We start from the raw sequence: 16,545 nt of genomic DNA, 5'->3' as shown, positions 1-16,545 counted from the left end.
TTCCCTCAGTACTGTTTGTTAAATAATGCACCTTTCCCCAGTGATTCGTAATACCAATTTTATCACACATCAACTCTCCATAGGCATAACTGGCATATGGGTCTGTATTTGTATTTATTAGGCTCGTCTGTTTGTTCCTGCAACAGTATCACATGCTTTGACAATAACAGTATGCTTTATATATTATGGCTTTGCAATATGTCTTAATATCAGGTAGTGTGAATGTATCCTCTCTGCTCTTTTTGACAACTGTTTTAGCTATTGGTGGACTTTTTTTTCCATGTCAACTTAGAATTAGTTTCAATTCCATCTAAATGTCTTATTGGAATTACATTAAAATTATAGGTAATTTTAGAGGTAATTGACATCTTTACAATGTTTAATCTTCCCTTTTGTAAACATTGTATATTTCTCCATTTACTGAGGTTTTTTAATGTTCTTTTAAATTTTTTTCCATAAGTCATATGCAATTTTTAAGTTAACTCCTAGATTCTTTAGAATTTTGGTTGCTTTGACATGCTCTTATTTTCTAATTGGTTATTACAGGTATATAGGAAGGTTTCTGATTTTTTTGAACATTGATTTTGTATACAGGAACCTTGTTCAGATTTTAGGCTTTTTAGTTCTCATATCTGTCTTTGTTCAATTTTTAATGTAAATAATCATATGATCTGCCATAAATGACATATTTGTCTCTACTTCCATCTGCCAGTCTGTAATAGCTCTTTTTCTTATTACAGAATTTGTCAGTACTTCCACTAATCAGCAGAAGTAGCAATAGCAGGCATTCCTTTTTCTGTTCTTAGTCTTAGGTATAAGACTCCTAAAGTTTCCCCAATAAGTATACTTACTGCAGCTTTTGGTAGGTAGCCTTTATCACGTTTCTTATTATTCTAATAGCTTTCATATGTAGGCAGTAAACTTTAGCAATGACTATTGAGATAAACATGTGAGTTTTCTCCTTTAATCTACTAATATTATAAATTACATTGAATGATTTTCATGTTATTTTTGTATCCCTAGTAAAACCCTATTTGGAAAAAAAAAGTTTTTTAATACAACGTTGGCTTCAGTTAGCCAATACTTCATAGAGGATGTTTGCCTCTATATTCATAAGTGTGATTTTCTTTATTTACAGCTCCTATCCAATGTGGTATCAAGGTTATTCTAGTCTTATAAGTGAATTGGGCTATTTCTTCTCTTGTTCTATACTCAGCAAAAACCTTTGTGAGATAAGATTAATCTTTTCCTTAAAAATTTGGTAAAAAGTTACCTTTAAAATCATCTAGGCTTGGCTTTTTTTTTTTTAATGTAGGAAATTGCCATTTCAATTTCTTAAATACTTATTAGCTGATTCAAATTTGCTGTTTTTCTTGGGCTAATTTTGGTATTTGATGGTTTCCCAGAAATTTTATACTTCATAAAAGTTTTCATATGTATTGGCATTTATATTATATATCTAGTTATTTTCCCTCTGATTTGTGTTCCCCTCATTTTTGACATTCAAGAACAGATTTGGCAGTAATATGTCAAATATATAAGTTTTTAAAATAAATTTTAGTTTTTGTTCATTTCTGTTTCAGCTTTTATATTTTAATTTTTTTCTTCTTTCTGTTTACTTTGCTAGTTTTTGCCTCTGCGTCTGTTCCATAAACAGAAAAGCAGTGAATTAGATTACTTATTATATCAAAACTTATTTTTATAATATAATTCATAACATGCAATGTCACCTTTACTTTAAAATACAATAATTATATTAAACATGGAATTATTATTTACAGAACTAATAAAGGGATACCATTATGATTTTCAAAATTCAAACTATAAATAAAACAAAAGATCCCTTTGAGATCCCTTATGCTCAAAACAGATATGAGTGGTTAGGGGTTTCCCATAGTTCTTAAGTGGCATAGCATAGACTTGAACTTAGGTCTTCAGATTTCAAGTTCCGTAGTTTTCCACTAAAATGTTTCTTCTTCAATTTATGTTTGTTGAACAGATGTATGAATGATCTCAAGGGCGATGAATGCTTTCATCTTCCACATGCTGGTTGATGCTTAAAATTCATCCTTAAAATTTCATTTATTTTTTGCTAAATGCCTTAACACCATTGTAAATTATAGTGCTTATTAAATATATTAGTATTAGTTATATATGTTTTATTAAGAATTAAAAATATAAACTATTACATTTTTCTTATTATAGGAATACATGCCCAATGCAGAAAATGTGAAAACAAACAAGTACAAAGAAAAGAAGTAATATCACCAATCAGAAATAAAATATGTATTACATATGATTTACAAAGTATCATTTTTATATACTGTGGCAATATGGTGAACATTACTCTATGTCAAGCACTTTTTAAAAACAAACTTTAATGACTACATCATATTCCATCCTGTGCATGTACCATAATTTATTTAACCCATTTCCTATAGGGGAATACTTGGATTATTTCGTTTTTCATGATTTTAAATAACATTTTGATTATTATATATTTATTTGTATTTTTGAATATATTTATAATATTTGATTATGTATTTACAGCTAAGTGTCTGTCCACGTTTGATCCTTTTCCTAGGGTTGCTGAGTCAAAAGGCCTACACATAAATTTTGAATCATTTTGCCAAATAGCTCACAACAATGTGACAGTTTTATGTGTCAACTTGGAGAGTCTATAGTACCTAGTTATTCAACCAAACGCTACTCTAGGTGTTGCTGGGAAAGTATTTGTGATTAACATCTACAATCAGGTGACTTCATGTAAAGGATATTATTTTGAGTAAGCTGGGTGGGATGATCCAGTCAGTTAAAAGGCTTTAAGAGCAGAGCTGAGGTGCTCCTAAAAAGGAATGCTGCCTTTAGACTGCAGTGTGAGCTCTTACCCAAGAATTTCCATTCTGCCCTTACTGACTGCAAGCCCTACATACATATTTTGCCTAGTCAACCCTTACAATCACATAAGCCAATTTCTTCCAATAAATTTCTTACCCTATAAAACCTGACTGATACACACAGTAACCCGCCTGCCAGTAAAGTATGAGGATGCCCTTGGTCATTTGCATCACAATGTTTTTAGATAAATACACAAATTTTGTTAGATTATAATTCCAAGAATTCCTAACAGAAATAATTAGCATACTGTGTTTATGTGTGTTTTTATGGAGTGGGTAAGGAGAGTAGATAAGAGATTAAAAAACATAAAATACTGTGAAGTCAAATGATTCCAGTTTATTTCGCAATTATGTCTAGGGACTTTAGTATATTGCTAATATTAAAAGCTATTTTCTTTTCATGGAATGCCTGCAATTCCAGCCAGTGGATTGGGTCCTTTAATAAACATTGTGAGAAATCTCTGTAGAGTCCAATACCCACAAAGCAACCAAAGTGACCTTTTAAAATATAAATCAGATCATATTACTCCCCAAGCTTAAAACAGCAAGCCATTGCACTTAGAATAAAATGTAAATTTCTGATCTTGGCCTATATGATTTTATACCTGCCTACCTCTCTAAACTTATTTCCACCAATCTGTTTCCTTCCCTTCACCCCGGACATATTGGCCGTCTTTCTTTTCATCCACCATACCACTCTTTCCTATGGACCTTTGGACTTCCCTGGTCCCCATTTTGGGCATTCTTCCTCCAGTTATTCCAAGGATTGGCTTCCTGGGGAAAGGAAGTTAATATTACCTGCTCAGGAAGGACAACCCTGTGAGGCTCACTCTTTCTTATTTTCCTTCAGATAGTCTATCCCATTGCCATTTTTCTTCTTCAGAATATCTAATTTATTGCATTTGCTTATTGATATTCACCTGTTGCAACAGAACAATATTTATCCAGTACTTACTATATGTGCAGCAGGGTTCTAAGCACTTTACATGCTATTAACCCATTTAATTTTCAGAACTCATAAGGTGGGTATTATTAGTACTCCAATTTTATAGATGAAGTACATGAGGCTCAGGAAGATCAAGTGGCTTCACTTGCAAAATTGCACATCTCTTGCCAGCTCTGGGAAGAAATCCCCAGGTCGTTTTGTTGAGCCATGTACAGACCAGCAGCAGCAGCTTCCCAAGGATGTTAGCAATTCACACTCTCAGGCCTCACCTCTAACCCAATGAATCAGAATCGGCAATTTACAAGATCCCCAGGTGATTCCAAAGTACAAAGCTTGAGAGTCAAAATGATACATCAATTCCCTAATTTCTTCTCACCTCTAAAGTAATTCAACACACACACATGCACCCACAGCTCCAAGCCCAAAAAGCCAATCGCACAGAACAGCGAGTAGTGGAGAGGTCAAATGGGTTTTCCATTATTGCAACTGGCCCAGCAAGCCCACACCCCTCGTCTGGTAGTTCCAACCCCCACCTCCTTTTAGCTCTCCCTGAGTAAACTAGCCATTGGCACCTACCTATCACTAGGCTGGTCAGAGCTTTGGAAACATTGAAAGAAGAAGGGAGGGGAAGCAGAAGGTGGGGGGTGAACAGCAAAACATTCCTTCGCTGCATTCCCGGCCCTCACAAACCTTGCCCTCGGCCCTTAACAAAAATGGCGCTCGACATAGGTGCACTTCCGGCCACGGAGCCAAACAAAACCGGGCACGGCGAGAGACCGGAAGTGACCGCCCTTTTGGCACGCCTCCCGCCTCTTCCCAGCCTCCCAGCCTAAGAGAATGAAGCGGCCTGAGGGCTGCGGCTGAACTGCGATTGCCAAGTGACAAGTCGGAACCAGGACAGTGTGAGTGCCCTCTGTCTTGGCCGCTGGCCGTTTCACTTCTCTAGGGGTGACCTTCGTGCGGCCAGGGACGAAGTTGGAGAGTCGTGCGCCGGGTGCCCTGTGACGAGGCGCCGCCGCAGCCCTGCGAGAAAGGGGCGACCGAGCCGGGCCGGCGGGCGGGTCCGGCCCGCGGAGCCCACGAGGCCGGAACCGGGAGAGGAGAACCCGGGCCGGGCCGGCGCCCGCGGGGCGGTGGTGGGGTCTGGCCCCTGCCTGCGGGCGGGGCTCCCGTGCCCGGTGTGAAAGGCCTGGATTCCCCAAGGTAGGTGATTCTCCCCGGCTGAGCCGGGTCGGTGCCGTCACCCTGCGCTTCCCACGGAGCTCCTTCGCCCGGGCGATTCCCGAGCCTCTGGAGTGTTCAGCCTTCCTGACGGCCACTCTGCTGCATTCCACGCGTACACACCAGGATTAGATTGGTGTTCAGTCGTTTTTGTTTTGTGTCTTTTTCATGAGAAGCTGCCCCCTAATTTTTTTTTTTTAACTTCGATCCCTTGAAGGTCTTGGTACTTTGGCTGGAAAAGTCAATGCCCGCTTTAAGCCTTGCCTCCTTATTAGGTGTGATGAGAATTACTTCTTTCTAAACGTCAATATTGAATTGTGATCTTGGAATTGTATTTCCTCACTTTGCATATATCCACCGCCATCCACCTAGAGCTCCAGGTTGAGAAACTTAATCACTTACTGTTTGTGAACTTGGCTTTTCACTAATTCTGTTCCGTCATGTGTATACCTAAGCGTCACATGTAGTCACAACTTAGCCACAGTTAGTTTCATCTTCACCAAAGGGAAATAAAGTAGAAATTGCAACTAAGATTTTGGCCAGTGGAGTTTATTTATTTTAACGGAATATCACTCAAAAGAAGTCTTTGACTAAAACACTTCTCCCCCAAAATAATTAAAAGCATTTTGACAGTTTAATTTATTTCATTGGGGAGTTAGTTGTCGCTGGAAAGTGTCATTAATTTGCAAGTGATTATGATCCAGTTTAATCTGCATTTCTCACTTTTTGTTTTCTCCCCCCAGTGGCATAATGGCAGAAACTGCTTCTCCACTGAAGCACTTTGTGCTGGCGAAGAAGGCAATTTCTGAAATCTTTGACAAGTTACTGGAGTTTGTTACTGAAGGATCACATTTTGTTGAAGGTTAGTTTCTCTAAAGTTTTTAAAATACTGTTGAAAATATACAAAGGTGCATTATTCTTTCAACCTTAGTTACTGAACACACATGGTGCTATATGTATGAGTGATGATATAACAAATAAAACCCATTTGTGCCCTCCAAAGGAAGATTAAATAGTATTACTAACAACTAAAAATAAGTGCTTGTATATGGGGTATTTTTCTAAGTATGTTGTTATAGTAATAACTCATTTAAAGACCATTAATAGCTCATTTATTATATATAACATAAATTAAAGCATTAATTTAATTATAATTAAGTTGAATAAATTTAATTTGAATTATATAATTATTAATTCATTTCAGTAATAGTAATAGCTCATTTAATCCTCATATCAACATTGAGGCACAATTTTAATCACTCATTTTAAAAGATAAAAAAACCAAGGTACAGAAAAATCAAGCAGGTTGCCCAAGACCACACAGCTAGTGAATGCCCAAGACTAAAAATGATGCAGCCCACATTTAGCCATTATACTTATCTCCTCCCCAACTCAGTAGTTATGCTAAGATCTCCAATCTGCCTTATCCTTTCCAATAAGGCTGGGGTACTGTGGGAAAGGGCAAGAAAAGTTTTCCCAAAATGAGTGTAACTGTTTAAACAGAGGTGGTGAGGAATGTCTTACTAGGGAATACTGCTTTAAGATAACGGTTGAAAACTTTTCTGGTTCTTAAGATTATGTGACCTTCAAGGGTATAATGAAAAGGGAGGGATTCTGTAAACTTCTCCAGTGGCAATGGGGAAACATTTTGTAGGTTGGTAGAACCAAACTTTTCCTTGTCCCTTCTTACACTCCCCACTTAGGGGTAGGGATCGTGCCTTATTATTGTGTCTCTATCACCAAACCTGACACAATTCAAATTTTGTTGGAATGAGAAAAAAAAAGTACTGGTAGAGAATCTTTTTGTTTCCAGTTTGAAAAGAATTTGAACTGGCACAGTGACTGCGAATAATATTTTTATTCTAAAAGAGTTGTTAGGAAATGAAAATGAAGTTAAATGTAACATATCTTTTGTGTATTGAGCCAGTTATAGATTGAGCATTATGCTTTAGAATCTATTTGATTTTACTGGTTCTAGAATCTCTGAAAAAAATGTTGCAAAAGAGACAAAGCAATACAGGAATAACATAGAACATGAAAAACAAGGCCGAATGTCATGATACTTAAGCCAGTCTTAACTTTTTTTACCAAATTACATATATTTTATTAATGTACTTGAAAAGTATGATGAGATATGTAAAGCTTGATTGAATTAGATGCCCACTGGGTAAGCTGTATCAGTGTTTATGTCTTAATTAGCACCACTCAGATAACCAAATGAATCACTGTATTTTTATCTGCAGAATGAAATGATAAAAATATAACGGTGAGCATGTGTATTCCTGAAATAGAAACAAAGCTGAAAGGCTTTTCTACTTTTCAAACCCAGGCCTTCTCAGTTACCCCTATCCTTGGAGGAGGGGAGTTTGGAGCTGGGGTGGGATTCAAGCTGCATGTTCTCTTTTTATGTGAAATGAGCTTTTTTGCTCCATCCTGGGGAAAGTAGACAACAAGTGATTAAGGTAGCAAAGTCTTACCTAGCTTGCAGACCTCCATGAACCATATCTTTATTTTTTGGGGGTGGGGAGAGGGGACATTCAAACTTGACTCTTTCTTACCATGTGGATTGCTCTTCTTACTCAGCTCAAGATTTGAAGATCTAATCAGGAGGGGGACAATAATAGGTGAATATTAGGCTCTAGTTTCTCTGTTCAGAAACATTTTTGCCTCAGTTGAATATTTTTTATTTTTGAGACCAAATAAATAATAAATACCTTTTTGACTGGGCTCCTGAAATTCTTAATAATTTTGAAATTCTTTTGGGCAGGATTCTTATTACCCATTGGAAGGAGGCACTCACCTTTTACCAAATATTCAGATGGGCATTTTTATTTTTCAAATGGCGTGTTAATATAGAACAAAGCCAAAGTATTATATATGCATGTCTAGGTATCCCATTGTATAATTAACTTAATATTCATTTATATCACTTTTCTAATACTGTTTCAATTTTGTAGCAACATACAGGAATCCAGAGCTTAATCAAATAGCTACTGAGGATGATCTGGTAGAAATACATGGGTATAAAAACAAGCTTTCCGTCATTGGTGAGGTGCTGTCTCGGAGACACATGAAAGTGGCCTTTTTTGGCAGGTAATCCTTTATTATTTCTCCTCGAGAGTAGTTTCCAGAAATCAGCTTTTTTGGTCATTTTTCCATCTTTGTTTCGGATGTTTCAACAAGTGCAACTCCTTCCCCTTCTCTTTTCAACAATTTCTGCCTGCTTTAATAGCATGTAAGAGAATTTGTTCATTTTAGCTCCTGGTATAAAATGAAGCTTTATGAAGGTCAATCATATTTTTATTTTTTAAGGATGCTCATCTCTAAGAATTGGCTTATTAGCCAGTTATAAGAGAATAAATACAGATAATGATATGCATAATTTGTTACTCTTTTAAGATTCTGTTGATTATCAGGTGTGTCTTACAGAAGGATTCTCAGCCTCATGATTTCCAGAGGGACAGTAGGAAGTGCCATTTGTTAACAATAATGTTTGGAGTGATAGCGTGATCTCTGCCATAGCTTCTATATACATTTAAGGATCATTTGTTAACTACCTGTGTACCATGCACTTTCAGGCACCAGGGATACAAAGACAGAATACTAGGCCCATACTTGGTTTCTCAAGCATCATGTGCTATGTACCAATACAGGCATTTATTTACTTACTAAACGAATCTCATAGGCCTTCTAAGCTATGTCCTATCTTAGGCTTTAGCATTTGCAATTTCCTACGCCTAGAATTCTCTTGGCCTTGTTCTGTCTTGCTGGCTCCTTTTCAGTCCCTCAGATCTCATCCTAAATGTTACTACCTCAGAAACCTTCCCTTATCACACTATTTAAGTATTCCTTCTCAGTTATTCTCTATTAAAGCACCTGTTGATGGTTTTAAAACATTTTCACAGAGCTCTGTTGTTTTGTTTATGTTTTTATTGTCTGTTTCTCCCACTTGACCATATACTCAGGGCCTTAGAATGAGGTAGGTCTATTAAAGAGGCCTTGCCTCAGACAGGGTGGAGTAGGGGTGGGAGGGAAGATGCCTCCTGGAGAGGTGATGACATGCTTGTCCTACTTGAGAAGGAGAAATACCGTATTTCCCCATGTATAAGACGTACCCTTTTTCGAAAAATTTGGGTTCTAAAAACTGGGTGTGCCTTATACAGTGGTTGTAGATGGTTGTCAAGTCATTTAAGAAATGTGGCATTTCAAATGCCATACATGGAACTGAGGACGGGGCAATATATGAAGACAGTGATTCGTCATCAGACACAGATGAGGACAAGCTAATGGTTGGGAGTTTTGACAGTGATGAGTTGTATGAATTTTATGATGAATAAAACTTGAGTTCAATGACTTTATGTAATATATTTTTTTTCAAATTTCGGGCCCCAAAATTAAGGTGTGTCTTATGCATGGGAGCGTCTTATACATGGGGAAATACGGTAGGTATTTAGCTGTGGATGTGAAAAAGATCCAGCCCAGATTTAAGGAGATGGGACATTTGACCACATCTTGTGGTCAGTCAGGTATCACAGAATTTGGGGCTGTGATTTCAAATTGCCACAAGAAGAAAGTTACAAAAGGCAAAGATAACTTTATGGGAAAGATAGGGTTTGCTTTCTGCTATGTTTTCTGAAATGTACTTTGCTAATACTTATGTAAATCAAGTTGTCAACTCATGAAAAATACAGTCTGATGAAATTTTAACAAAATTTAAATTCTAGAAAAGTCAGCCTTAGACCCAGTGAAAAAACAAAGTTTTTTACTGTTACGTTTTGTTTTTCATGATTTTGTATGTTTCATAATTTTGTGTGTTCATTCTTCAGGACAAGCAGTGGGAAGAGCTCTGTTATCAATGCAATGTTATGGGATAAAGTTCTCCCTAGTGGGATTGGCCATACAACCAATTGCTTACTGAGCGTTGAAGGAACTGATGGAGATAAAGCTTACCTTATGACAGAAGGATCAGATGAAAAAAAGAGTGTGAAGGTATTATATTTGACCTTAGCAATGTAATGTATCTGAAACAATGTTTTTGTCCTTTAAAAAAAATATTTTATAAGATATTTGCAATCCCGGAGATGGAAGACCCATTAATATATCTAGTCGTTTTTTAAGCCATCGCTAATATTTTTAATTCTCAAATTCCTTTGCTGCAGAGCTAAATTACTAGACGAAGAAATCCTGTCCTTAAAAGTAAATTAGAGTTAAATGCTTATTAAGTTTAAAAAAAATTTTTCCCAATGAAAACATTGAAGCGTGTTATTTCTATTCAATCTCAAATGTTGTCTTTCTAAAGAAAACTTTGTGTAAAAAATTGGGCCTTTGGAATCTGTTTTTGACACGTCTGTACCTTTAGAAACTGTTTTACCTTTGGAGTATTCAGTAAGTATATTTATGAATAAATGTTATGTTGTAGCTTTACCAGATAAGAGTCAATGGCAGTTCTCTATTTTTCATAAATGTCTTAAGGTATTTAGTGACACTAAATTCCTTCAGCCAAAAAAAAAAAAAACCCCAAAAAAACTAGATGTAAGATGTTGAGTGGAATAAAACAATTGGTAAAGGCACTGTTTCTCACTATGGGCACTTTCTCTTAAGTCTTAACTTCTCTCCCACAAATACGGAAGATCAATGTTTGAAGTTCCATGCCATTTTAGTTTTTGGTAAACTAGGTGAATTCATGGGTCTGGTTCTTGTGTTGTGAGTTTGCTGTTTGATCTAGATCAGGTAACAATCTGTGTAATACCCTTTGATTTAGTTACGAGGAATAAATGAAATGATGTATATGAAAATATTTTTCAAACTTTTAACCCATACAAACGAAGGCATCACTTATTTTGTGATCAAAATTTTTAGCAAATCACAATTCAGCCTATGGTATTAGAGCCTCAAAATCTAGTGTGCTGTGGTATTTTAAGGAAATCATTCATTTTTTCTGATCTGTGCTCTACTTCCAGACCTCTTCCTTCTTGCTTTTTTACTCCTCTCCCCTACTCCGGAATTTAAATTTGTTTACCTCAAGCAGTGGCTTGCTTTAAGGTGTAAACAGACTTTGAGTCTTGTGCTCTAATAGTTTACTTAGTAAAAGAAATGCAATAGTAATAGCTAATACTTCATTGCATACTTGCTATGTACCAGGCACTGTTCTAAATACTTGTAATAACTCAAACCTCACCACATTTCTGTCTGATAGGTGCTTTTATTATCTTAAATTTATAGGTGAGTCATCAAGATTTTAGTACGAGTTTATAATTCCATCGAAAACTTTATGAAAGCAAGCCAAAAAACACCCTTAATATTGTCACTGTGGAGATTCACTTCAACTCTGATCAGGACTATTGTGCTCATTTTAAAAGAGATACAGTAGTACCTTGGTTTGCGAGCATAATTCGTTCTGGAATCAAACTACTCGTATTGCAAGACATTGCTTGTTTACCATGTTAAAATATATTAGAAATGTTTGCTTGTCTTGGCTGAACACTCGCAAACCACGTTACTCGCAATTCAAGTTTTTACTGTAGTTCCCTTTACAATCTGATACAAATCACAAATGAACTGTAGAGGTGTGCATGCTGATGCCCTTTATTTGATTAGTGATGTTTCTTCTATTCCCTTATATTACTAAGCAATACACATTCATTTTAGAGGAGACAGAAAGTGCAAATAGATAAAAACTCCAAAACTCATGTTATTTCCCCAAACCAATGGAAACCCTTTGGTATAGAGTTAAATTTGTGTTTCTCTGTATATTTTAAACAAAATGGTTTTATATCATGTGCTATATTCTGATCTGCTTTTTTTTTTTTCTTGATCTATTACAAATTGCTTTTCCTACATACAATACCAATTTTAGGGGTTGCTTAGGACTCCATTGCCACAGTTCAATTTTGGGGGGCATTTAGAATGTTTGTAGCCTTGATTATTTTTGCAGAATGATATGGGTAAACTGTTTTAAGGGTACCAGTTATTTTTCCTACTTGGTAATTTTAAAACTCAGGTTTTTCAAGATTTCTTAGATGGTTTTATTTTAAATTATTTAAAGTTCTGCTTTTTGGACGTGTTTTACCAAAATAAATGTTGCACCAAATCATAGTATTTTAAATTTTTGTTAAATTTTATTACAAGTAGAGTTCTGTTTTTTCTTTTCCTCATGCTTTAGACAGTTAATCAGCTGGCCCACGCCCTTCATATGGACAAAGACTTGAAAGCTGGCTCTCTTGTGCATGTTTTTTGGCCAAAGGCAAAATGTGCCCTCTTGAGGGATGACCTGGTTTTAGTGGACAGGTAAAATTACGTATTAATTGTGTTTTGTCCTTGTAAAGGTGTATTTAATAGAATAATGCTTGGGTTAGATTTGTATGTAGCACATAAAAATTTTAAATGTTCAATTGCTGTTTTGCTTTCATTTGTTATATTGTTAAGGAACAGATAAGGTGTTGGTTTTTGTATTTTAATGATATAAAAGTGCTAATTTATCAGTTTAATTCTTTTACAAGAGATTTCAAGGATGGTCACTTTTGTTTCTTTGTTTATCTGACTTTGTAGTTTGTATGAGTGGCTGGGCCTTAGAGATTGTCTAATTCTAGATACCTAGATAGATAATTCTAAATGGGTAATTTTTTAAACTAATAATGAATTCATTCTTGAGAGCAAGTTTCCCAAAATAATTTTGTGGACAGTTCATATAGCTTTTCATTGTTCAAGAATTAATCCAGTACTCTTGGAATTTTTTTCCAACTCTTCTGATTAATCTGCATTTATTATGTATCTTTAAAATCATCCTACCACACTGGTGCTTAAAAAATGGTAATGCATACCTATTAAGCAATGTCATTAACTAAAAAAGGTAGTTAAATGACTTTTTATTTTTTATTTTGGTGTGTTCATTTTCTTTAGTTAAAATTTCAGTGTTCTTTGGAAACCATTTTGTTTTTGATGATGGGCTCTCATTTAATTGGAAGAGTTTCAAATAATCAACAGAAATAGCTCAGATGAGAGAGAAGTTGTTTGTGAAATAAAAATATTTGGTTTAAATATAAGCTAATTAATTTTGCTTTGTTTCATGGCCAGACTGTATCCATGACACCAGCCTTTCAACTTGCCAATTTGTCACAGAATACATCAAGCCAACCTATAAATAATTGCACTGTAATTTCTATAACATAGATTGTATATTAAATTTATGTCTAGCAGATAGTCTTTTATTTTTCATTACTTATAAGCAGTCGTCTCTGAACTGTACTGGACATAGCTGCTTGTACCTTCATTTTTGATTATGTATTAGCCTAGTTTAGGGTTTTTGTACTTATTTTTTAGCCTTCCAAAGCATTAAGATTTAAAATATTAAAATATTCACCATGTTACTTTGTTAAAAACCATGAGGTTATTTGTCTTTAGTAAATAAACCTTTTTTTAGCATTTATTGTCAACTGGGTAGGCTCTGGGAGTTCCTTGTCAGCAGAATAAATATATAGAATTATATGAAGCACACACTCTCAACTTGCCACAATCACTGTCTTATAGGTGAGAAAATAATTTAAATTTCCTAGGCTTCATATTGCTGAATGGTAGAAATCTGTCCTTAAACTTTAAACAATGTATAAAAGTTTAAAAAATTGTCTTTCTGTAATCCAAATTTTCTTTTCAAAAATATTAAATAATTTTTATTTTATTTCCATTAGTCCAGGTACAGATGTCACTACAGAGCTGGATAGCTGGATTGATAAGTTTTGCTTAGATGCTGATGTCTTTGTTTTGGTTGCAAACTCTGAGTCAACACTAATGAACACGGTAGGACTTAATCATATTATTATGTTTGAGTGGTAGGAAATGAAATGTTATGTGTTTTAATTCCAAAAAGTGAGAGAAATCCAAATCTTGGATTAGAAAGAACTTCTAATGTTAAGGGTGAATGAAGGGGTTTGTGTTTCCATAGGACCTGAAGGGCTGATTCTGGTCTTGCGTGTTCCCAGGGTTTGAATAGCAATTTAGGGTTTGATGGCACTAGCTTCTAGTGAATCTTGGAGTTCAAGGTGTGATACATGTGTGTTGTTAACATTTACTGTGGTTATTTACCAGTTTCGGAAAAAATGGGCACCAGAATTGTTAGGATGCTGACTTAAGTCTCTTGAATAAAATATAACACCACCACCTCACATCCCTGTATGACAGGAAAGACTTTTCTATTTTGAGTTTTGTCAACCTTTTCCAAGCTATCCTGTGTGCACTCTAAGCTACTGTCAAGCTTACAAGTTCATTTATCCAGAATGTCTAGAAACAGACTCATCTCAAACTTTTCAGATTTTAGATAATCTCATATCGCAAACTATACTATGATTTTTAAAAATTGTTATTTATCAAAAGCATATAAATGTCCAAACAGCTTTGCAACCTTGGTGTTACCAGCAACACCTGTGTTTTGTCACCGTGTTATTAGTGTTGTATGGCCCAGTGGCCCCATCTAGATCACGTAGACCAGGCCTCTTTGACAACACTGACAGTTGTTTATAACCTGATATAACAGATAGACAGGTGTTTAAAATCTGTTAGAATAACTCCATTATTTGGATGTTGGATAAACAAATTTTAATACACATTCTGATTTTGATGCCTTTGTTTATGCTGTTCATTGCCCACAGTTCTTTCCTCCTCCCAACTTTTCATCTTTCCAAAAAGCCCCTGTTATCAGTACTTTCAAGCCCATCTCTATCACTACTTCCTTCTTTATGGAGCTTTTCATAATTTCAGAGAGGTGTGGTGTCTCCTTCCTTTGAATAGTTTCAGCATTTATTTATAGTATTTATGGTACATACCTTTCTCTGTTTATTATGATGTGTTGTACACATGTCTTACATTGTTACTGATTTCCTTAGTCTAAATCTTAAAAACAATTTGAGGTAGCTTTTTGAAATCATGGATTGTTATATCCAGCAGTTGCTTTTATATTCTGCATATAGCAGAGACAAATAAAATATTTTTTAAATTTTGTTTCAAAAAAGACTCATGGCAGGAGCAGGAATATCTTCATTTTTCCCTTTCTTTTATTTTCTCATATTTGAAAAGTTTAATGCTCATAGTGCTTTGGGATCCTTTATCAATGGGTGTTAATCACTGTTGTCTAAATGGTTCAAATTTTTATATTAAAATAAAACTTTAATTATATATAAAAATGTAAAAATATGTTTTAAAAATGAACATATTGTTTGGCATTTGATGATTTTCAGGAAAAGCAGTTTTTTCACAAGGTAAATGAGCGACTCTCTAAGCCTAATATTTTCATTCTGAATAATCGTTGGGATGCCTCTGCATCAGAGCCAGAATACATGGAAGATGTAAGTTATTTTTTTCCCTTAAGTTTTGAAATATACTCAGGTGCATGGTTATCTGAGAAAACTGCCTATAGAATAGAACATCATAAGCAGCTATTCTCTTGAGAAAAGAGTATAATTATAGAAAACCTGAAGTCACTATGTGATAGACAAGTATTGAGCTACTTTGAAGGAAAATTGTGTTATAAAAGCATTATTCATTTTAGATCTCGACACTTCATTTTTGTTTGTTTTGTTTTAATTTTTTATTGAAGTATAACAGAAAAGTGTACAAATCGTAAGTGTCCAGCTCAGTGCAGTTTATAAATTTAACACATTTTGTCAGATTCCAGATCAAGAAGCAGAACATTCCCAGCAGCCCAGGATCCCCCTGTTCCATCCTCTGTTCTTCCTCTCAAGGATAACCACTTATTGTGACTTCTAACACCCTAGGTTCATTTTTCAAGTTTTTCACCTTTATGTAATGGAATCGTTCTGCATCTACTTTTTTGAGTTCAGTTTCTCTTGCTCACCATTATGTTTGCGATAGGCAAACAAACTGTTGTGCATAGTTGAAGTGCATTCTCACTACTATGTAATATTACATCTTTTGATTAATTGCAGTTGATTTATTGGTACTGTTAGTAGTATGCATATGGGTGATTTTCCTGTATTTAGCTATTATGAATAATGGAGCTGTCAATATTCTTACATATGTCTTCTGGTGATCATAGTTATGTATTTCTGTCAGGTATATACCAGTGTTCTCAATACAAGGGGTTGGACAATTTTAACCCCAGGGAATACTTGGTCATGTCTGAAGACATTTTTGTTGTCACTACTGGGGGAATCTGCGCCTGGCATCTAGTGGGTAGAGCCAGAGGTAATGGTAAACATCCTCTATCACAGAGCAGCCCCTCCCCAAAGATTTATCTGACTCGGTATCAATAATGCAGAGATCAGTACTCCATAGGTGTATATCTAGGAGTAGAATTGCTGGATTGCAGGGTAAGAATATGCTGTTTTAGTAAACACAGCCCAAGAATTTTCTGACGTGCTTGTACCAGTTTATACTCCCCCAGCTGATTGAAAGTTTCAGGTGATTTATATCCTCGCCAACATTTGGTGTTATTGTTTTTTATATTAGTCATACTGGTGATTTTAGAAACTT

General features: G+C 35.4%; 1 protein-coding gene across 3 annotated transcripts in view; it reads left to right on the top strand.

Annotated features, from left to right (window-relative positions):
• The first annotated feature begins 4,649 nt into the window (after positions 1-4,649).
• The window catches only part of MFN1 (mitofusin 1), a 31,343-nt gene continuing 19,447 nt past the window's right edge, over positions 4,650-16,545 (top strand). Inside the window, exons 1-7 of one of the 3 annotated variants that reach the window (XM_019626084.1) lie at positions 4,650-4,745; positions 5,808-5,926; positions 8,022-8,157; positions 9,891-10,053; positions 12,227-12,351; positions 13,749-13,857; positions 15,291-15,398. In XM_019626084.1, coding sequence (XP_019481629.1) covers positions 5,815-5,926; positions 8,022-8,157; positions 9,891-10,053; positions 12,227-12,351; positions 13,749-13,857; positions 15,291-15,398 — 753 coding nt within the window. In that variant the 5' untranslated portion in view covers positions 4,650-4,745; positions 5,808-5,814. Of the gene's footprint in view, positions 4,746-4,775; positions 5,047-5,807; positions 5,927-7,647; positions 7,689-8,021; positions 8,158-9,890; positions 10,054-12,226; positions 12,352-13,748; positions 13,858-15,290; positions 15,399-16,545 lie in introns of those variants that run through there. The other 2 variants (XM_019626085.1, XM_019626086.1) reach the window with 2 other exon arrangements.

Source organism: Hipposideros armiger, unplaced genomic scaffold, assembly GCF_001890085.2.
Source record: "Hipposideros armiger isolate ML-2016 unplaced genomic scaffold, ASM189008v1 scaffold_656, whole genome shotgun sequence".
Classification (NCBI taxonomy): domain Eukaryota; kingdom Metazoa; phylum Chordata; class Mammalia; order Chiroptera; family Hipposideridae; genus Hipposideros; species Hipposideros armiger.
The sequence above is the reverse complement of the archived record's forward strand: the minus strand, read 5'-3'. Positions and strand labels throughout refer to the sequence as shown.